At 38.9% G+C, this 23,027-nt stretch overlaps 2 protein-coding genes across 2 annotated transcripts in view; both read left to right on the top strand.

Annotated features, from left to right (window-relative positions):
- The window catches only part of LOC149548235 (SNF1-related protein kinase regulatory subunit gamma-like PV42a), a 246,747-nt gene that overhangs the window by 198,781 nt on the left and 24,939 nt on the right, over positions 1-23,027 (top strand). The gene's annotated exons all lie outside the window — the stretch shown is intronic.
- Positions 5,287-6,025, top strand: LOC149548236 (uncharacterized). The gene is made up of 2 exons (XM_089792281.1): positions 5,287-5,458; positions 5,650-6,025. Exons 1-2 carry the CDS (start codon positions 5,369-5,371, stop codon positions 5,911-5,913), a joined length of 354 nt encoding a protein of 117 aa, XP_089648407.1. The 5' UTR covers positions 5,287-5,368; the 3' UTR covers positions 5,914-6,025.

Genomic DNA, 23,027 nt, shown 5'->3' with positions numbered 1-23,027 from the left:
TTAGGCATATTAGTGCCTATATATTTGTAGCCTTCCCTTTACGGAGGCAGATGGGGAATAATAAAATTGTGAGCTTATTTGTAGAGAATTTTATCTTCTCTTAGAATTTATTCTCTGACTGTAGAGGTTTTTGTCTTATTGATAAAATTAAATCTCTGTTTTGGTTGTGCATTCTTTTCTCTTGTTTATCCCATATCAATGTTCGTGTAGTTGTACAAAAGAAGATGCGGGGGTAGTGGAAGTGAGTTTGAACAATACAACCATGAACAAGATGAAATCCAAATACTGAAAATTGAACATAGGTATATTCAATTAATATCTGCAGATAGATGGTGCTCCGATTTGTCAGATCCGAGTGAAGTGTTATAGGCAACGGAATAGAGCGAGAGCTGAATCCCACTAAAACCGGATAAACCAAATAGGGAAGGTCTTTTACTTCTGAAATGGCAAACAAAGAACTCCAACAAGAATTTGCAGTACATAGAAAATAATCCAAAATGCATCCCTACGACTACCTACAAGCCGTGCTTAAATACCCATCGGAGAAAACTTTTCCGAAGGTATACAAAGATAGTCGACGACAACACATACCAACGAAAACTAAAATAAAAATAGGTCTAAGATATATTAAATCAATCGGAACCACAAATACAAATATTAACTTGGGCCCCATATTAATTAATTAAAGTAACTAATTAAAGGTCCTTTTATTATATTATTTAAATTCTAGGACCAGTTAATTAATTAATTAAATTAAATTATTAGATTAACATTGGGGACATTACAAATCCTCACTGCCCAAAGATTGCTTGCCCTCAAGCAATCCGTCATCAGACGAAACACCAACAGCTCCAGGGTCCCAAATCAAATGCGCAGGCGAGACAAGTGAAATGACATCAATCCTTCGCAACACCACATTGCCGTCAAACTTTCGTTGCAACACTAATATAAATATTGTCTCATTCGAAGTCACCAAGATCCCAAACTTGAAATTCATCTGTGTAATCCATCATGATTGCCCCTGGGAAATAGACTCATAATCAGCCAACTGTAAAGATTGCTCCTGCAAATAATTCTCGATCGAATCTGCATCACCAGGAGGCTAAACAACTACCAGTAGAGCTTTCTTATTCGGAGGGTCACTAGTAGAACCCAAATTCCCATCAAGTTGATCGTTGAGCATTGGCTCTTTGTGCAAGTACCTTCCTCCAAAATTTCCTTTATCTCGGTCTCAGGTACCAAGCATATTCTATCTTTGTGGTAAATGGTTTCATCAACCACTTGGTATCTATCATCCTGTACTTGACCATCTAATAGTTGGCACGCAAAAGTGTTCTTGGAGTATTCGACTAACAGATGTGCCCTCTAATCGACTGGAAAATGAGCCATAGTGTTATCCAAGTCAAAGCTCTCCATTCTGCCAACCAGCTCTCCATTCTCCCAACAGGTTGGCAGAATCACCAGCTCTAATACCACAATAATGTTCAATTTTTCCTTCTTTCACAACCCTATTATTAATTATTTACTAGAGATGCTAATGGAGGTGATCGTAGGCTAGTGTTGATGGTAGAACCTATTGTATGGTGGCAATATGATACTATTATGAAGGGTCATATGGTATGGGAGTATGATCGTACGGTGTTGGTAATGGAGCACAAATGATGTACGGTGAGGAGGACAAGTGAATGCAATCCTGTGAGGCCGTACGGTATTACAATGAGCCATACAAGATGGGTCGTATGGTGTTACTATGAAATGACTGCGTGCCAATCCAGAGTCTACATGTTCGTGTAGTTGTACAGAAGAAGGCGTAGGGGTAGTGGAAGTGAGTTTGAACAATACAACCATGAACAAGATGAAATCCAAATAATGAAAATTGAACGCAGGTATATTCAATTAATATTCACAGATAGATGGTGCTCTGATTTGCCAGATTCGAGCAAAGTGTTACAGGCGACAGAATAGGGTGAGGGTTGAATCTCACTGAAACCGGACAAACCAAATAGGGAAAGTCTTTCACTTCCAAAATGGCAAAAACCAGAGAACTCCAACAGGAATTCGCAGTACATAGAAAGTAATCCAAAATGCATCCCTACGACTACCTACAAGCCCTGCTTAAATACTCATCGGGGAAAACCTTTTTGAGGGTGTAAAAAGATAGCTGACGGCAACACTCACCAACAAAAACTAAAATAAAAATAGGTTAGAGATATTCAACACGCACCCAGGTCAAAACCCCGACGCAGTCGGTGCGGGTGCGTCACGCACCCGAGCACCCCCGCCAGCACCTTTTCTGCCGTCGCACCCCCGCCACACCCGTCGAGCACCCGGGTGGGACGTGGTGCTCGGGTGCTTCCCAGGTGCGCGGGTGCTTCTCGGGTGCTCGCAGGGTGCTTCCTAAGTGCTCACGGGGTGCTCCGAGAAGAGGCCCAAAAAATGTTTTAAAAAAATGTGTGTTTGCAATTTTTTTTGTTATTGTTTTTTAAGTTTGCTTACCCTAATTGGGTGTGGGTCCCATGTGGTCTATTTAAAGGCTTAATAAGACCAATAGATCTCATTTTCATTTCACCATTTCATTTCACCATTTTGGAGCAGCAAGGAGCTAAGTGAGAAAGATTGTTTGGAGGAGCTTGTGAGAGATTAGTGGGTGTTTTTGCAAGGGATTGCAAGAGCAAGAGGAGCAAGAAGGTTTGATTTGGCAAGTGTCTCCTCAAGTTCAAGCTTTCAAGGTAGGGTTTTTTTATTTTACTTATTTTTTTTGTTTTAAAAATCAATTTATAATTTTTAAATTTAGTATTTAGTATTTAGTTTTACTAAGTTACTTTCAAGTTTCATTCTTGAATCTTGTTGATAGTTGAATCTTGATAGTTCTTAGTTCTATGAGTTTTTATTTTATTATCTATATTAAATTTTAATTTTTTTTATTGTTCTTAAAATAAAAATATCAATATGGCAATATGGCATATGCTGAAACGTTTTTTACTAAATACATTTCAGCATATGCCATATTGCCATATTTTTATTTTAAGAACAATAAAAAAATTAAAAATTAATATAGATAATAAAATAAAAATTTAAAAAATCTGAATCATAGAACTAAGAACTATCAACTATCAACAAGATTCAAGAATGAAACTTGAAACTTGAAAGTAACTTAGTAAAACGTTTCAGCATATGTAAAGTTTTAAGTTTTAAATTATTTTTAATTGGGCTGAAATGTATCATGATCATTTTTATAATTTTATTTTCATTTTGTGAAATGCAGTTTTATAAATGGTTTCTAGATCCGACCAAAGTGCAGAAGACATGGAAATTAATGAGCCAAGTGCATCTGATTATGAGCCTGAACCTTAGCTTGAAGGAAGTGATCATGGGGCTGATGTAGGTGGTCAATCTGAGACTCCTTATGTTGCACCAGGGGTGCCTTCTATTGATTGCCCTTCAGAGACTTTGAGGAAGTATGCTAGGGGTCCTTATGACCCAAAGTCCCCTCTTAAACAGTTTGCTACAAAAATTACACGTCCTACACTTTCAGGGGGTGGCACACGCAAATGGAAGTGCAATATATGTGGAGCAGAATGGTTTGGCAGCATTACAAGAGTTAATTCACACCTTTTTTGGAGTGGCTATGGTGTGAACCCATGCATATTCTTGTCAAATCCTGAGAATGTCAAATACAGAATTGAAGTGAATAAGTTATGGGGCATTCCTGATGATAGTGAAGTTCCAGTGCTTAGATCTTTGTCTGCTAGGCAACAGGTACAGCATATACAGCAGTTATAGGGGCAGCGAGATACATCTACTTGTATCTTGCATCAGAGAGCAGGGACTATGTCACCTACACCATCATTCTCCTCACCTACACACAGTTCAGGAGGGGACAACAGTAGGGGGAAACAGAAAGCAACTACAAGTCGTAGTGATAGTAACCCCATTGCTCATTTATTTAACATGCATGCAAGGGACCGGTTAGATGATGTTGTTGGTGATTTCTTCTTTTCCAATGGCATTTCTACACATGTGGCTCGATCTCCCTATTTTGTGAGGATGATGACCATGGCAGTGAATGAGGGAGAGCCATCATATTTGCCACCAGGTGACCACAAGCTGAAGACTACAATGTTGGATAGAGCCTATGACAAGGTTGGGATCTTGATCGAGCAAATGAAAGCATGTTGGATGGAGTCAGGTTGCAGCATTATCATGGATGGGTGGACGAACATTAGTCATCATCCACTCATCAACATTATGGTTACATGCACGGAGGGCCCATACTTTTTGAAGGCAGTTGATTGTTCAGGGCATCATAAAGATGCTGATTTTCAGTTTCATGTGCTTAGGGAAGCCATTGAAGAGGTTGGACCACAAAATGTGGTCCAAGTTGTGACAGATGCAGCACATGTGTGCAAAGCTGCAGGGAGGCTTGTTGAGGCAGCTTATAGGCATATTTGGTGGACTCCATGTTGTGTGCATGCCATGAACAATGCACTCAAAGACATGGGGAAAATAGAGTGGATTAGAAAGGTGGTTAATGATGGGAGAGAGGTGCAGATGTTTATCTGCAATCACCATACATCACATGCACTTTTCAGGAGCTTCGCAAAGAAGCAATTCCTAAAACCAGTTGAGACCAGGTATGCATCATATTATATTCTCTTGGAGAGAATGATTGAGTTGCAAGAGCCATTGCAACTCATGGTTATGACACAAGAATGGAATCGATGGCCGGAGTGCAGAACAGAGCAGGGGAAGAGGGTAAAGGAGACAGTGAAGAGTGATCAGTTTTGGAGTGATGCAAAATACATAGTCTCCATCATTACTCCAGTGTTTCAGGTGATCAGATATGGAGATGCAGATTCACCTAGCCTTGGAGAGGTTTATGAGTGCATTGATTCCATGCTTGGGCAGATGAGGGCTACTGTGCGTGAGAGAGACCCCACTCTAGCATTCTATACGAAGCACATTGAGCCTATCATTCACCGCAGGTGGGAGAAGTTGAACACTCCTTTGCACATGGTTGCCTATGCATTGAACCCGAAGTGGTACATACCTAGGCCTGGTAGAGTCACACCACTTCGGGATGATGAGGTGAAGAATGGGTTCTTTCGATGCATTGCCAAAATGTATGATACTGAGACTGCTAGTGAGATTTGCACCGAGTGGTCCGAATTTGCTAGTCTTTCAGGTAATCCTTAAATCTTGATTCAGTGCTCTAAACTCTTTATAATTATAAGTTCTTTTAATAATTAATTGTAACTTATAAGTTATAACTTTATTTAAGTTATTTATAATTTTAATATTATGTTGTAAACTTTAAAACTTGTAACTTGTAGGATACTCGGATATTGCAAAGGTGGATCTCAAAACCATGGCACAAAAGAATCCCATTTTGTGGTGGAAATGTCATGGGTCACAAAAGTTAAAGATCACCTCACTAGCCATTCGACTGCTTTCTCAGGTTTGTAATACTAATAACTAATTCCAGCCCTTTATAATCTTAACTTGAAGAGTTTTACCTTGTTGATTTTAATTTATGATTCATTGATTCAATAATTATTAATCATCGATTTACCATTTATCATTTGTTACAAATTGTATGAACATTTGTTTGTAACTTGTAAGTTGTAACTTTCAACTTTGTTATCTCAGGTGTCTAGCTCCTCAGCTGCAGAGAGGAATTGGTCCACCTATAGCTTCATTCACTCTCTTAAGAGGAACAGACTTACCTCTAAGAGAGCGGAGAAGCTGGTTGCTGTACATGGTCACTTGCAGCTCAAAGATCGCAAGACACGCGAGTACAAGGAGAGCCCTGCAGCACGATGGGATGTGGAGCCAGAGGATCCAGCTCAGATTGATGAGGATGCCGATGCAGAAGCCACTGTAGGGCTAGTTGGTGTTCCTTTAGAGGATTAGGATCTTACCCACGAGGAGTCTAGTAGTTCCAGTGATGAGGACTTCGGCATAGGGGATGATTAGAGAGCACTTGAGATGATATCATGATTCCATTCTCATTATTGGCATTTTGTCATTTTGTTGATTATACTCACTTTGATATGGTTATGATACATTATTATTATTTCACTGTTTCATGCTATTCGGCTCATTGTCATCATGAGCATCTTTATGATATATGATATTCATAAAATCATATTTGAACAATGAATTTTGAATCTTGCATCTTGAACTAAGTTAATTTGTCAAATGGTCATTAGTAATAGTAATGGTTATGAAATTTCAAATTTCAAGTTTCAAGAATCAAGTTTGAATTTATGGTTTGTGAATCGCATTTTAATTCTCTATTCATTGTAGTCAACTATATTTGGTATGTTAATGTTACATTGTTATATAATATATTGAAGTATCATTTCATAATTAGCATTTTCAATCATATATATTAATAATATTATATATATACTATGCAACCCCCTCTCCTCCCCCCCCCCCCAAACCCCCCCTCCGCTCCCCTGCCGCCGCACCCCCGCCGTCCCCAAATTGAGGCTTTTTTTTTCCCGCATCCGTAACTCGTCCCGACGTCCCCCCGCACCGCCGCACCTCCGCGCCGAGGTAACACTGGATATATTAAATCAATCGGAACCAAAAATACAAATATTAACTTCCCCATATTAATTAATTAAGGTAACTAATTAAATGTCCTTTTGTTATATTAATTAAATTCTAGGAGTAGTTAATTAATTAATTAAATTAAATTATTAGATTAAAATTGGGGACAATACAAATTAATCCAAGTTGTAAAATAGAATAGCCATAAAAACTTTTCATAGTCACCCTTTTCTTTAGTCATCATGGAATAATTAATTTATATTAATATAGGATAGCCATAAGAAGTCTCTAGACTCCTAGAGTCATCTTTATGTTGGAAATATTAAGTGGGTTTATAGCTAAACTTATTATTTTTTGTGTTTATGTTTATAAATTGTAAAATAGTTAAATAAATAAATAAATCTATGTTAACAGCTTGTAGTCATTGGATTTGGGGAGGTTATTAAAGTAGTAATAGCTGAATACGTTAGTTGGAGTGGAATTATCTCATCATGGAATAATTAATTAAATGTATTTAATAGGATAGCCATGAAAAATCTTTAGAATTCATCCTACTATTGGAATTATTACATCGTTAATGTGGTGGGTCTAGGTAATGTCCCCTTCATACAAATTGACAACTTGATGATTGTTAGCTTATTCAGTGGTGATGGAGCCCAAAGTTTAGAATTTTAGCCTCCATTTGTGTCCTTTGGATCAGGCTTATTTCTACAGCAATGGTCTTATTTCTCTTATATTTCATCATTGTAGCTTTGGCAGCCGAATAAACAAATAGGGCCTAAAGATTGAGGCTGAAAATAAAACACTTGATGGGAGTCGTTTGGTTGCTATATTATGACATCTACTGAAGAATCTACCAACGAGAGTAACAAAAATCTCTGGTTGCAATATGAGCATTTGCCTTTCTTGTTAATGTTTAGCAAGCAGTATTTGTTAAAATACAATTCTGTTCAATATGCATTCCTTGAATCATGTTTCTTCAAAATTTTGTAGGGGCCAAATTTCTTCATCTTCAGCTTGTTGTAGGTACCCACTGGAAATCGTTCCTTTCTCAAATATACCATAACCTAATCTCCAACTTGGAACTCCTTATGTCTTCTCTTTTGATCTGCCCTAGCCTTATACTGTAGGTTCATCTTGGTAATATGTGCTCGCACCTCCTCATGTAGGTTCTTGACATGTTCAGCAAAGTCTTCTGCCTCAACAGTTGTCATCTCCCTTGCTCCATCTTTTTCAGCTCTGGTGCAATCCTTGGACTACTCCCATACACAATTTGGAATGGTGATAGACCAGTACTCCTATTTACAGAATTATTGTAAGCAAATTCTGCTTGTGGTAGAATCAAATCCCATCCCTTGGGTTTATCTCCTACTAAACACCTCAGCAAATTGCCCAGACTTCTATTCACTACATTTGTTTGCCCATTAGTCTGCGGATGATGTGCAGAACTGAACTTCAATTCTGTATTCAACTTCTTCCACAAAGTCTCCAGAAATACCCAACAAATTTAGTATCTCTGTCAGAAACAATACTTTTTGAGAGACCATGTAGCCTCACCACCTCTTTGAAAAACAAATCTGCAATATGCACTGCATCATGAGTCTTGTGGCATAGAATGAAATGTGTCATCTTGAAGAACCTATCAACCGCCACAAATACTGAGTCATTACTCCTTTGTGTCCTTGGCAATCCAAGAACAAAATCCATACTTATGTCCTCCCAAGGCTTAGATGGAACAGGCAATGGTTGATAGAGTCCAGTATTTTGACTAAATCCTTTGGCTATTTGACATACTTGACAACTTTGCACAAACTTTTTCACATCCTGCGACAATTGAGGCCAAAAATAATGTTCTCTAATAATAGCAATGGTCTTATCTCGACCAAAGTGTCCTACCATTCCTCCACTATGCTTCTCCTTGATCAAGTTCTCCCTCATGGAACTCCTTGGAATACACAATTGACTTCCTTTGAACAACATACCATCTTGAATCATGTAATCTAGCCACCTGGTCTTGTCTAGAATAATAGGGTCTTTACAAGCCTTCCAAGCCTCTACAAAGTCAGGATCCTCAGGGTACAAATTCTTGAGTTCATCAAGTCCAACCACTTCAACCTGCATTACTGTCAGCAACAACTGTCTCCTACTTAATGCATCTGCAACCCTATTAGACCTTCCGCTTCTATGTTTCAATACAAATGTATAGCTTTGCATGAACTCTACCCATTTCAAATGTCTCTAATTCAATTTACCTTGGCTATTTAGGTACGGCAATGCCTGGTGATCAGTGTACAAAACAAATTCTTTTAACAACAAATAATGCTTCCATTTCTTTAAGGCCTAAACTATTGCATAAAACTCCTGATCATAAATAGAATACTTCTTCTTGGCATCATTAATTTTTCACCGAAATTGGAAATAGGTTTACCTTCTAAGCTCAATACAGCCCCAATAGCACTGCTACTAGCATCACAATCCACCTGGAACAATTTGTTAAAATCAGAAAGTGCCAAAACAGGTTGCTCTGTCACCTTCTTCAGCAATTCAAAACTCCTCACAGCTCCTGTAGTACACTTGAACTCTTTTCTATCTCCTCTCATTGTTTCATTTAGGGGTGCACATATACTACTGAAATTCCTAATGATTTTCCTATAAAAACTAGCCAGACCAGGGAATGACCTCACCTCAGTGGCAGACCTTGTAGTAGGCCATTCCAAGATGACCTTCGCCTTCTCTAGGTCCATTTTGAGACTCTCAGCTGATACAACAATCCCCAGATAGACTAACTCCCTTTTGACAAAGCTACACTTATTCAAATTAATCAACAATTTCTCTTCCCTCAACCTTTCAAGGACACTATGAATGTGCAATAATGTTCATCCAAAGGCTTACTGAAAATCAAAATATCATCTAGATAGACAACAAATTTTCCCAAAAATTTTTTTAGTACCTCATTCATAAGCCGCATGAAGGTGCTTAGCGCATTGGTCAGTCCAAAGGGCATGACTAACCACTCATATAAACCCTCCTTGGTCTTGAATGCAGTCTTCCACTCATCTCCCTCTCGTATCTGTATTTGGTGATAACCACTCTTGAGATCTTTCTTTGTGAAGTACTAAGCTCCACTCAAACAGTCCATAAGATCATTCATTCTTGGCAAAGGAAACCGATACTTAATGGTTATTCTATTTATGGTTCGAGAGTCTATACACATTCTCCACTCTCCATCCTTCTTTGGTGCTAGTACTGTAAGTATTGCACATGGACTTAGGCTCTCTCGAATCAAACCTTTCCTCAACAGCTCCTGAACTTGTCTATTTAGCTCCTCAATCTCATTAGGAGTCATCCTATGAGCAACCTTGTTAGGCAAACTAGCTCCAGGGACTAAATCTATTTGATGATTGATTTGCCTTATTGGCAGCAACCCTTTTGGAACATTATTAGAGATGATATCTCTATACTCACTTAATAGACCTAAACTTCAAGTGGAATTTCACTACTTTTTTCCTTATCTTTTCTAGGAATTAAAGCATAACACATATGCTGATGTTTCATGCCATATGAAAATTTTCTTCCATCAACAAGACATACGTTAGCATTACTGCATACCTTTTCACCCTCCTTTATCAAGGGCTTCAATTTGTGGCAAACTCCATCCTTTGTTAGAGAGTATGTATTTACATGACCATTATATATAGCATGCCTATCAAACTGCCACAACCTTCCCAACAATAAATGGCAGACATCCATTGGAATGATGTCACAGAGAACCTCGTCATGGTAACTCCCAATCTTGAACTTTACCAAACATTGCTCACTAACCAAGACCTTATGATCATCCTGCACCCAAGCAATCCGATAGGGTTGGGGGTGTTTCTCCCTCTTGAGCTTTAGCTTTGAGACCATCTCCTCTAACACCAAGTTGTCAGTGCTTCCACCATCAGCAATCACATCAGAACATTTACCCTTGCACTTGCACCTAGTATGGAATAAACTCCTCCTTTGTCTACGTTCAGTCTCACCACTCAGTAAGACCCTTTCATTAACTAGAACCTCTCCTCTTTCTGCATCCTCTGAATGTGATGACTGTGCATCATCATCCACATGAGCAAGCCTTGCTTGACCATCAACTCTCCTATTTGTCATTCCTTGGCGTTGAGGGCATTTGTAGGCACGATGACCCTCTTCATTGCAATGAAAACAGGTACCATAGAAGCCTCTTCCTAAACCTTGTTCACGTCCTCTACCTCTTCCTCTCTGATCTCCAAAGTTTTGATTACGGGAGAGGTTGAAACCCTCGTTCCTTCAATTTCGGCTGGTACCCACATCTTCAATTTTCTTCTGGTTCTCATTTCGGCCTCCAAATGACCTGCCACTGCCCCTTCCTCCTTGACTGCGCCCTTTTTGCCTTCCATCAAATTTTTTGTTTAGCTTCTCAACTCGCAAGGCAAACTAGTATGCCTCTTCAATGCTAGTCATTCTAACCATACTTAACTCCTCCTGAATGCTAGGTCTTAACCCACTAAGGTAACGAGGCACCTTCTCCTTGTTTGCTTCTGCATGCCCCGCCCTAATAAGGACTCGGTAAAACACCTCTGTGTATTCCTGGACAAATTTTCTTGCTTGCTTTAACCCTTGCATCTTCTTGAACAAATCAAGCTCGTAATCAACAAGAATGAACTAATTTTTTAGTTTGTCCACCATGGGATTCCATCTTGTGATCTTCTCCTTTCCTCTTCTATATCTTTCCAATTGGATCTCTTGCCGCCAGATTTTGCATGGCCTTTCATTTTGGCCTTCACAAACTTAACCCTATTAGGGTCCCCAATATCCTCATACTCGAAATATTGCTCCAACTCATTGATCTAGTTGATCAACTTATCCAAGTTTAGATTTTCCGAAAACATGCCGATGTCAATTTTATGTCTTTTTCCAAGCTTGCCAATGGCCCTAAAAAGCCTCTCCTCCGCTTGGTTTAGGACTTCTCCGTCTTCTTCCCCTTCTTGCCCAATATTTCCTTCTTCATTTTCTTCCTCACTTTCTTCGCCTACGGCAACATTCATCCCTCTACGAATCTCCTCCTGTAATGCTTGGACTTGTCTATAGAGGGCTCTGACCTCAAGAGTAACAACTCCAGCCCTTCCACCACACTCCCTTCGTGGAGGAATCTTCTTGTATCAAGACCCACAACCACATGGTCCTAGTGCAAACTGCCTCACAGTCGGTGCTCTATCTACACACTCAGGAAGACCTGCTCTGATACCACTTGATGGGGACACGACCCAAGACAAAAATGAACTCAACAGGAAAAGGGAAATATTATTATCAGAAGTGATACGCTATTGCATTCAGTACAACAAAAATAGACTCCACGACATGCCTTATGGGCTTACAATGTTATCAGATTCCGGAGAAAACCTTTCCCACAATACCTTCTCCAAAACTCCACCAAAAACTGCCTTTACAATGCCAGAAATGTCCTTAAGTAAAACCAAATCAGCTTTAGGGTTAGGAATACATTTTAGAATATGCCATTTGGCATCCATCGCCAAAATAGAAGGTTCTAGAAAACACGTTAGAAATTAGTGTAAAATTAGAAGAATCTAGAAATGGTAATCCAACTTCTAGGAGGCATAACTTTTGATCCGAGACTTCGATTGACGAACTATTTACACTTTTGGAAAGCTCTCCAAGCGCTCTATAGCAATACGGACCAGCTTCACTCGTCCCCCATTTTTCGAGCCTGTACGGGAACATTTAGTGCTTCAAATCTGACTTTGAAGTACTCCTAGGAGGTCTCCAGACAACTTAAGACTGCAATAACTTTTAAACCGTAAAGCCTTTTGACCTAATTCTTTTTCTGGAGTGCTTTAAATTACAAGTATAATCATCCCTTCAACTTGCACCCTCTAACTTATTATAATTATGGCTCAATTACAAAATAACATTTTCTGCATTGGCACCTATCCCAAGCTGCTTAATAACTCTAACCCAAAAAACCAATAATGGTACTTGAGAGTTGGAATCTTTATTTGACCCAAATGGGTATCCAAAAATGAAAACAATTTAAACAAAAACTAACACTAAGCATATTTTTGGGTGATACAGGATTGCCCTTACACCACTGGATGCTCCTGCATCAATGTCATGCTACAAAGTGGCAGAACTAAAAGTTTAAATCATTTTTATCCAGGGGAAGTGGCTTTAATAAGTTATGATATAATCGTTTCATAGATTTGGGAAACCCAATAAAATTTGGGAGCATCCGAAGCGTATTCTAGGAATTCCAAGTAGCATCATTTTTATGGCAGGAAATAGTGAGACATCAGACCTTCGAACTCACCTTCTGGCTACTCAATGGCGAGCAAAGAGGCATGTAGGAAGAGAGACATTACCAAAGATGTTATATATGCCTAAGTAATGGACTGTACACGACGTGAGCCTCTTACATATATCTAAAATGTTTTTGCCAAAGAGTTTGATGTTCCACACATTTTTGAATTGTTCCCCGTCCATGATGATGGACATGATAGTGCTTAATTCCTGCAGGATCATGAGCAAAGAAAGACCAAATTCATGAGGCTTCACGTCATGAGTGAAGCTATGCACCCAGCAATCTCAAATGACAAGGAACAGATGCTGTAGAAAAAGAATTTAAAAGATACAAACACAAATCGATTTATTTGTTTTGGTTTAGTTTCTAATATCTATCATGTTGTGTTTATTGCAAGCATCTGAATGATTAAAAAAGGATTTGAATAAAGCCCAGGGTGACTATTAATGGCTATCAGTACTCTTGGGAGTTTGAGGGCCTATACATTTGTCGTATTATAAAAAGAGGAGTATTGTTCAAAGTTGAAGAATTCCAATATTGAAACTTCAAATCAACTTTGTCATAGCTAAGAAATACAAGGCCTAAAAATTATTAAACCACCGATTGTTTTAATCACGATTATATTAAAATTTCATATTGGTGGTTATTTGTTATAAAGGGGTGCGATGTTTTATGGATACCCTTCAAAGTGTATAAATATAGGCCATTGGAAAAATGAAAATACAATTCATATTTTATTTTATTTTTAAATTATATATTCCAAGGAACTTATGATGTATTATATTCTCCAATTGGCGAAGAAATGAATTCTTGATTAAAGCCCGTGGATTGAATCATTGGGTGAATTGTGTGCGATCCGAATAAATTTGCAATAGATCAATCATCTGTAAGGAGTGTCTTTATTGTGATTTTATTTCTAGTATAATTATTTATTTTAAAATTTGGGAGTTGAAATATTATTCAGTTGTGTCCTTCATAATTATTTTTAAAATTCTTTAAATATTTTAATGTTTGGATAAGTGGAATAGGTCATTATTGCATTTTAAACTTGATAAACATAGATATTGTGAAATATTTAATTGTTTCTGTATTTATGTCTAGTTTATATCCATATCACAGGAGTTGAAGTCCATCCTAGACTAGTTTAAAATTGTGTTCATATAATTGATTCGTCGCGTCTTAATTGTTAAAACTGTTTATAGTTTAAATACATTGAACATTATAAAGTTGTACGTTTCAACTTATAATATTGACTCTGATTGCCCATTTAATTAAGCACTGGTCTTTATATTACTCTTGATTCATAATCCATATGCTGGCAACTGTTTCATTTCTTTCCATTGAGGAATTAATATATTCATTTGTTGTGTTCATTCTTTATTTAAAACATTATCACATTTATTTATTAATTCATAATTTCAAGTTTAAAATTTTTCTATAATTCTTACCATTAGGAAAAGTATCTATACATTCGTGTTCTAATCAATCTGCTATAAGCATCTTGGATCTAGGTGTTTTTTTCAGGATTAGGTTCACCCACCTTGGTTTTGCAAAGCCAGAAGTGTAGGGAACTCAAACCACATTGTTTAGTTCCGTCAAGTTGGCCATAACCGGTTGGATATCTCAGCATCGAGTTGGCAAGGCTCGTAGGATTCCAATCTGCAGTTTTGGGAGCCAACAGATTGGCAACTCTACTGGGGATAGTTGCAAAGAAAACCCTAAGAGTTTTTGATTTCAAGATCAGTAAGAGTTAGGTTCTATTTAATTTGTTTAAACATTTTGATATATTTGAATATCTAAATTGATAAGTTTTTTACAGTACAAATAATTGTCTTGAAGATTTCAATCTCTTATAATTATTTTATAAATCTTAAATTGTATTATGAAGATTTGATCTTGTAGAAGCATTGTATGTTTTTCTTTAAGCTTTTATTGCAGATTCGATCTTTGGTGAGGAATACTCTACTGGAAGGAAGAATTCAGATTCTTGAACATTATTCATTTCCTCCATTTGGAGGTGGCGACTCTATTATGTACTAATTAGTACTTCAACAAAGGAAGTGCCTGAATCATTAGTGACACTGCTGAGGGAGAAGACTCAAAGGGAAGTGCTATACAATTTTTTCAAATGCATCGATCATTCGAAAGAAAGCCTTTTGCTCCAGATGGCATCAGGCCATTGGATTTCAGCAATTTTTATTATGAACCTAGCAGGTTATCCCCAAAACTTTCACAGCTGATACCAAAGTTCCATGCAAAATGGAATGAATCAACAATTCGACATTTGGATGCATTCTATACATTCAAAGAAGATTATGAGATTTGTTCGGAAGATCAAGTGATGAAGTTGTTTGCCAGAACATTAAAGAACAATACAAGACAAGTGTATGAATCATTACCCACACAATGGATCTCATCCTGGAAACAATTCGAACAATGGTTCCTATATGAATTTCATGATACAAGTGAGGAAGATGACGTATGTTATGAACAAGATGAAAATCAATGCTGCAACATGCAAGAGGATCCTGACATGTCTCCACTTGATGCTTTTTTCAATATAGAAAGATATAAAGGCGAGACTTCAGCACATTTGTTTTTGAGGATGCTAAATGCTTATTATGAGATTCCGTCAAACCTCAAACCTCCTTGCATGGAATTTCTAAACAAAATTGTTAAGTTGAGAATCTCGCCAAAGGACCCTAACATGAAGCTTCTTTTTCAGATATGGGATCAAGCTATTAAAGATGAAGCAAAAGAGACTAAAGTAATACAAGAACATAATGACGTTTCAAATTCAAATGTAGAAGAAATCGAAGAAAAATCCAATCATGATGAGACCAATAAGGAATTAGATTGTGAAGAAAATGGAAATGATGAAGAGGATTCAGTCAATGTGGATGAGATTTCGACTTTGTTAGATATGGAATATCAAAAGTATGTCGAAAAAAGTGATCAAATTTTTCTTCCCATACACAAGGAGAAACAAATCGATGTGGTCTATGATAGATTCACTAAACAGGAAAATTCATTCATCTTGTCAAATCCATATAACTTTCATGATGAGAAAACCAAAGACCTAGAAGAAGCATACAGTTCTTATGAGGACATATTTGTTGAAGATGTGCATTGTGGTCTAAGTATAGAAAGAGATATGTTTGGATACAATTTCAAAAAATGTTCAGGTCCCATATATGATAAACTAGTAGAAGGTAATGAAGAATGTAGCTCTCATATATTTCTTGAGGACAATATGAGCATACACGAAGAAGAAAGTGCATCTGTGAAGGATTACAAAATCACTTTAGAGCTTTTATGCAGTGAAGCAATAGAGAATCTAGACATAATATTTTGTGAAAGTGAAATAGAACAACATGAGAAAATGTTAGATGAAAATTCTCCTGGAAGTATACCCGAATTTCCTATGTTCCTAAATCTGTTTTTTGAAAGTGATTTCGTATGGACTCCAGTGTATCAGCATTATAATGAAGATAGCAGGCTTGATGACAGTTTTGAAGTGGGTAAAACTCATGATATGCAAGTAGAAGATGAAATATGTATAGGTTCATCTTATGATCAGCAAGTACAAACACATGAGAATGATTCTGAAAATTCTCCAACTGTCATGTATGATCAGGTTTTTGATAAAAGAGGAGTAATAGTTGCTGATTGTGGGCAGTCTTCAAAGCCCTTTTGTTATAAGGAACAACATCTAGTGTATAGCAATATGAGCATTTTCCTTTCTTGTTAATGTTTAGCAGGCGGTATTTGTTACAATGCAATTCTATTCAATTTGTTTAGAAGGAAGCAACAGAATGAGGAGAAATGATTTTGTTGTCTATTTTTGAGTTGTATATGAAATAGATATAATGCAAAGAAAAGTGTTTTCAGAGAAAACTAACTCAGCAAACATGGAGATTTTTTTTTTTGCAACGATTACTAGTATTATCCTTGTGCGTGTAATGACCCTCTCTATAAAGGCCACAAAAACCCTCAAACTGAACTTAGGAATTTTGTCAAACACTTGGCGTGTAATAGTGACAATATTCAGAATATGGTAATTTCAGATTTGATACTTTCAGAATATAATCACAGAATTACAATATATATAAAGCCATTGAACTATATTTCAATTACAATGCAATAAATTCTGAAATTATTTTATTACCAATTCTGGACTGATTATTACAATGACTGTATGACAGCAAATTTACCCAAAAATTGACTTATATTTCAGAATGCAAGAACCTGGTTTGAAAAACTATGGAAGAACACCACGTTTTGCTGCAGATCGTTGATGAAGACCGCCAACCGCACCCCCAAACTGTCCTTAATTTGCTGCTGCTGCCCAAACTAGCAGGGCCGTACCAGGCCGTACCTGTACGGCTGCTGAAATAAAATAATATTAGGGTTTGCAAGGAAAATGGGCGCCTAGGGTTAGGTAGTAACCCTGTAAAACCATAAAAAATAACTCCAAGGGGTTGAGGAGATATGAGCAATTATGTGGTTCCAAACCCTGCTTTGCCAATTCTGAAAATGCACTTATTCTGTCTTCAAACTTTTGTCAAATGCTTCTCCAATGATAGGGCAAATCTGAAATCCTTATTCCAACCAAAAACAAACCCTAACAACGAATTCTCAATAAGCTCCAATGAGATGGCTGAATACCAACTCCAATTATGCAACAATTCAGGTGATATTTCACACCCTCAAAGTCGCCAATCCAAGGGAGTGATTCGTTCCCAAAGATCGAATAATTTGCAGATCCAAAGTCCACAAATGTCTTCACAATGAAGAAGTAGAAGAGTTCTCCAATCCAAGCATGTCCAAATGAGAGGCCCAACCCTCTATTTATTCACTTTTCTAAGAAGTTGCTAGAACTTCTAGAAACATCCTTTATAATTTCTCATTATAATGCACTTTTTTATAATAAAGTAATTTTAAAAAATAAAAAGTGCAACTCAAATTAAAATTATAACATGTGGGCCCCAATATCACATAATGATAAAATATAACCTCTTAACACTTCTTCAAGAGCAAGATATGACTATCTGATCCGCAGAATTGACTCTCTTTCCACACCATTTGCCTACGAGAGTCTGGAATAGGCAAATCCATGATCAATGCCATGTCGAACTAAAGAGGGGACATTACAGTCCGCCCCTCCTGAAATTGCTTGGCCTCAAGCAATCTCAACGCCGGGTGCTGCAAAATAGCCTCCCCCTCCCAAGTAGCATCCTCAACAGGTAAATCTTTCCACTTAACCAAGTATTCTCTGATCACCCTTCTACGAAGCTGCTTTTCTCTGCTCTCTAGGATGGATTCTGGTACTAAAATCAATTTTCCCTCATCGTCTAAAGGAGGTAATACTGCAAAAGGCACCACATTTTGACCCAACGCCTTCTTGAGGCGTGACACATGAAACACATTGTGCACTCTGCTGTCTGCGGGAAGCTCCAACTCATAAGCCACTTCACCAACTCGCCTGATAATCCTAAATGGTCCATAATAGCGTGGCTTAAGTTTCTCTGCACCACTCTTCTTAAGAGTAGATTGCCTGTATGGCTGCAACATGAGGTAAACCATATCATCTACCTCAAAACTACGCTCAGTTCTCTTCTGGTCTGCATACTGCTTCTGCTGGTTCTGAGCTCTTGCAATATTGTCTTTGAGGGTAGCAACTATATCCTTACTCTCCTGTAATAATTCACCTGCACTGGGTACCCGGCTGTCGCTCAACAACAAATCCAAGAAACTGGGTGCTTCATAACTGTAAAGTGCCATGAAGGGTGTCATCTGTATAGTCATATGATATGTAGTATTGTAACAATACTCGCAGAGATATATCCATCTGACCCAAGCTCGCTGCTGAGCTGCCACATAATTCCTTAAATACCCTTCCACCCATTTGTTCACAATTTCTGTCTGACCATCGGTTTGTGGGTGATAGCTAGTGCTGGGTGTAAGCTCCGTGCCACATAACCGAAATACCTTCTGCCAAAAGTGACTCATGAAACGGCTATCCCTATCACTCACAATGTTCAGAGGCAAGCCGTGCAATCTGAAAACCTCCCGAAAGAAAACCTCTGCCACCTGAGCTGCTGAATGTGTAGTGGTGATAGGAAAGAAATGAGCATATTTCGTTAATCTATCTACCACCACATAAATACAATCTCGTCCTTGTACCTTGGGCAAACCTGTGATAAAGTCCATGGAGATGCATTCCCACTTCCTCTCGGGAATCGGAAGTGGCTGTAGGAGCCCTGCCGGATAGCTGTGTTCTTGTTTGTTTTGCTGGCAAACATGACACTCTCGAACATACTGCAAAACATTAGCTTTCAGCCCCTTCCAAGTGAACCGCTCTCGAACCGACTTGTAAGTCTTGAAGTACCCGGGATGGCCTGCTGTCGGTGAGTCGTGAAGTGCTCTCATAATCAGTTGCTTAACCTTCGATCCTGGGACTAGGTAAATCCTGTTCTTGTAAATGATCAAATCATCCACAAGTGTGTATCTGGTATCAATCATTGTTCCCTCTACTATATCGGAGGCCCATGTATCCCTGGCATACTCTGCTATAATCAAGTGTCGCCAATCCTCTGATATCTGAACCATAAGAGTGAGGTGTGGCCTTCGAGATAGAGCATCTGCAACAACATTCTGAGTTCCCTTGACATATGAGATGTCAAAATCATATGCCTGCAACTTACTTACCCACTTTTGTTGGCGATCATTCAGGTCTTGCTGTCCCAAGAAATGCCTCAGAATGTTATGATCAGTTTTAATACAAAACTTGCTACCCACAAGATATTGTCTGAATTTGGCCAAAGCATGCATGATGGCCAACATCTCCTTATCATATATACTGAATGAACGCTCAGGGCCTCTGAGCTTCCTGCTCTCATAAGCTATGGGGTGCTTATTCTGCATAAGTACAGCACCTACTCCCTCTCCAGATGCATCACATTGAAGCTCAAATGGCTTCGTGAAATCAGGTAATGCTAGAACTGGGCACGTAGTCATTATCTCCTTAAATCTCATAAAACAGTCCTGTGCCTTCTGAGTCCACACAAATTCCCCTTTTTTCAGTAAATCTGTCATGGGAGCTACATGTTGTGAGTAGCCACTGACAAACCTGCGATAAAAACCACATAAACCAAGGAACCCCCTCAACTGTGTAAGGTTCTCTGGTGGAGGCCAATCAACAATAGCGCGAATCTTTTCAGGATCCATCTGCACTCCCTCTGCACTAATGATGTGTCCTAAATATAACAGCTCAGTCATCCCTAAGTCACATTTGGACTCCTTTGCATACAAGGACTCCTTCTGTAGAATGCTCAACACCGTCTCCAAATGCTCTAGATGCTCCTGCCATGATCGGCTATAGATCAAAATGTCATCAAAAAACACCAGCACGAATTTCCTCAACTGATGGTGGAAAACTCTGTTCATAGTGGACTGGAAAGTGGCAGGTGCATTGGTCAGACTGAAAGGCATGACTACAAACTCAAAGTGCCCACAATGACATCTGAAAGCAGTTTTCTCAATATCCTGTTCACGGACTCTGATCAGGTGATATCCTGATCTCAAATCAATTTTCGTGAAATAACAGGCCCCATGCAATTCATCTATCAACTCATCAATGCGAGGAATAGGATACCTGTTCTTAATGGTTCTCTTATTTAATGCCCTGTAATCAATACACATCCGAAGCATTCCATCCTTCTTTTTTACCAAAACAACAGAAGATGCAAAAGGTGACTTACTAGGTCGGATGTGCCCCATAGCTAGCAACTCCTCAATGGTCCTTTCGATCTCATCCTTGAGTCACTTTGGATGTCGATATGGTGTGATCATGATAGGTTTAGCACCTTCCTCCAGTTCAATAATATGCTCAATACCTCTGTCCGGTGGCTTGCCTGGTGGAATCTCACTGAATACCTTTTCGTACTTAATCCTCAACTTCTGAATATCAGGATGATATTCCGCCTTATGTTGCTCCTCCTGTGTAGGTATCAAAGTACAAACTGCTGCCCACTCTATATCATTATGCCTAGTTAATCTCTCCAGCCGCCTAAATGAGATAGTCCTGATGTCTCCATTACGGATAGCCTTTAGCACATGAATCCTACCATTCATTTCGAATTGTATCTCCATATCCTCTAATCTCAGGGTAACCACCTTCAATGAATGTAGCCACTGCATCCCAAGTACTATGTCCATGTCACCCATGTTGACCACATGATAATCCGCCTTAAACTCATAGTTGTTCAAGCGCAAAGGTAAGTCTTGTACCATCCTGTCACAACGAAGAGTGTATCCATCAGCTACCTTGACTCTTAGTCCTTCGAACTCCTCAGTAATGAGTCCACGCTTCTCTACAAATCGTGCATCAATGAAATTATGCGTGGCACCTGTGTCCAACAATGTAATAACCTTCTGTCCAGCCAAGACTCCCCGAAGTCTGAAAGATCCCTCTCTCTGGATACTAGACAGTCGTGCTTCCTGTAAATGTAGCTCTGTTTCCTGCCTTTGCCCTGCACTGTCTATCTCCTGCTCCCCCTCTGCTTCATCAGGATCCTCATCATGATGTTCTGAACCATCTGAATCTGAGCCTTCGTAATAAGCCCACATTGCCCGGTTGGCCTTCCCTTTTGGCCTCATAGGACAGTCATGGCCGTACTCATACGGGCCTTTGCAATAGACGCATAGCTTCTTCCTACGCAAGTCATTAAGTGTCTCCTTGTCCAGCCTCTTACTTTCTTCCTTAGGTAGCTGTGCCTCTCTATGAAAGGGTTTCCTGTCCTTATCTTTTCTTGAAGGGAAACTCTTTGCCTGAAATTTATTTTTAGAAGCTGAAGAGGAATCCATGTCACGAGCTTTCTTAATGGCTTCCTGCAAAGTGGGAGGGTTGAGAGCTTTAATCCACCCTCTCAACGGATCAACTAACCCATCCATAAATAAAACCAATAGCCTTCGTTCAGATACATCTGTTACTAACACTGCAAGTTTCTGAAACTCTGAAATGTATGTTTCCAATGAGCCCCACTGTTTAAGCTGGGCTAATTCCTTGAAATGGAGTTCTGGATCTTTCTTATCAAAACGTTCAATCAGTCTCTCCGTAAACTCCACATATGAGGTAATGTGTGCATGACCCATAGTGATCATACCATGATGCCACCATTCGTGTGCTAACCCATCCAGGTGAATTGCTGCATACTTAATAGCTTCTTCCTCAGACATAGGATTCAATTGAAAGTATGTGTCAAGCTTTTGAACCCAAGCTCTTGCTGTAGACTTCCCCGAGCCATCATAATATGGTAACTGTAGTTTTCCTACTTTCTTTCGTAGCTCATAGTTCTGAGTCCTGTCTTGTCCACGGGGCATATGCTTCATCCGCACATCCATATACTCTCTAAAGGTGATTGCAGCTGTAAAGTCTGGTCCTCCTGCTTCCCAATCTCTCCTCAGCTGATCCTGTGTGTCTGTGATCTGGGGTTCTGGTACCGGCTGCTCTGGAGCTCTAGGAAGGAACGTAGGAATCATAGGCCTCGAACTTACTGTCCGAGCTTGCTGGGGGGCATGACCGAAATTGTTCCCAATTTGTTCGCCTCCATTATGTCTCTCATCCTGATTATTCCCATTCTGATTGTGACCATTCTGATTATTTCCTCCACCTATGTTAGCGTTCAACCCCATTTGTCGAGCCATCATCTGCATCATAAGCTCCATTCTCTGATTCTGTTCTTGTGCTCTTTGTTCGGCTAATCGCTGTCCCTGTGCCAGGGTGTCTAATAACTGTAAAAATCTTTCCTCTTGCGGATCTGGACCGGCATTCCCGCCTCTATCCATATTGTAGTCGTAGTCTTGATCAAAAAATACCTCCCCTGTGTCTGTATGACTGGATTCTATGTCCACCTGGATAGATGAGCTAGACTGTTCGCTCTGCAGGTCAGAAATCCTATCTTGTCTTGCTTTGGTATTGCGGAAATTATAAGGCCTTTGTCGCATGCTCTGATTTTAGTGTTTTGACATTTCGTCAAACACTTTCCCTCCTATCCAGCTGTTCCAAATTCCCTATAAGACCTCCACAGGATGGCAGGACTTATAGCTCTGATACCACTGTAATGACCCT

This window comes from Cupressus sempervirens, chromosome 7 (assembly GCF_028749045.1).
Source record: "Cupressus sempervirens isolate cs-2001-9-10 chromosome 7, ASM2874904v1, whole genome shotgun sequence".
NCBI classification, from domain to species: domain Eukaryota; kingdom Viridiplantae; phylum Streptophyta; class Pinopsida; order Cupressales; family Cupressaceae; genus Cupressus; species Cupressus sempervirens.
The sequence above is the reverse complement of the archived record's forward strand: the minus strand, read 5'-3'. Positions and strand labels throughout refer to the sequence as shown.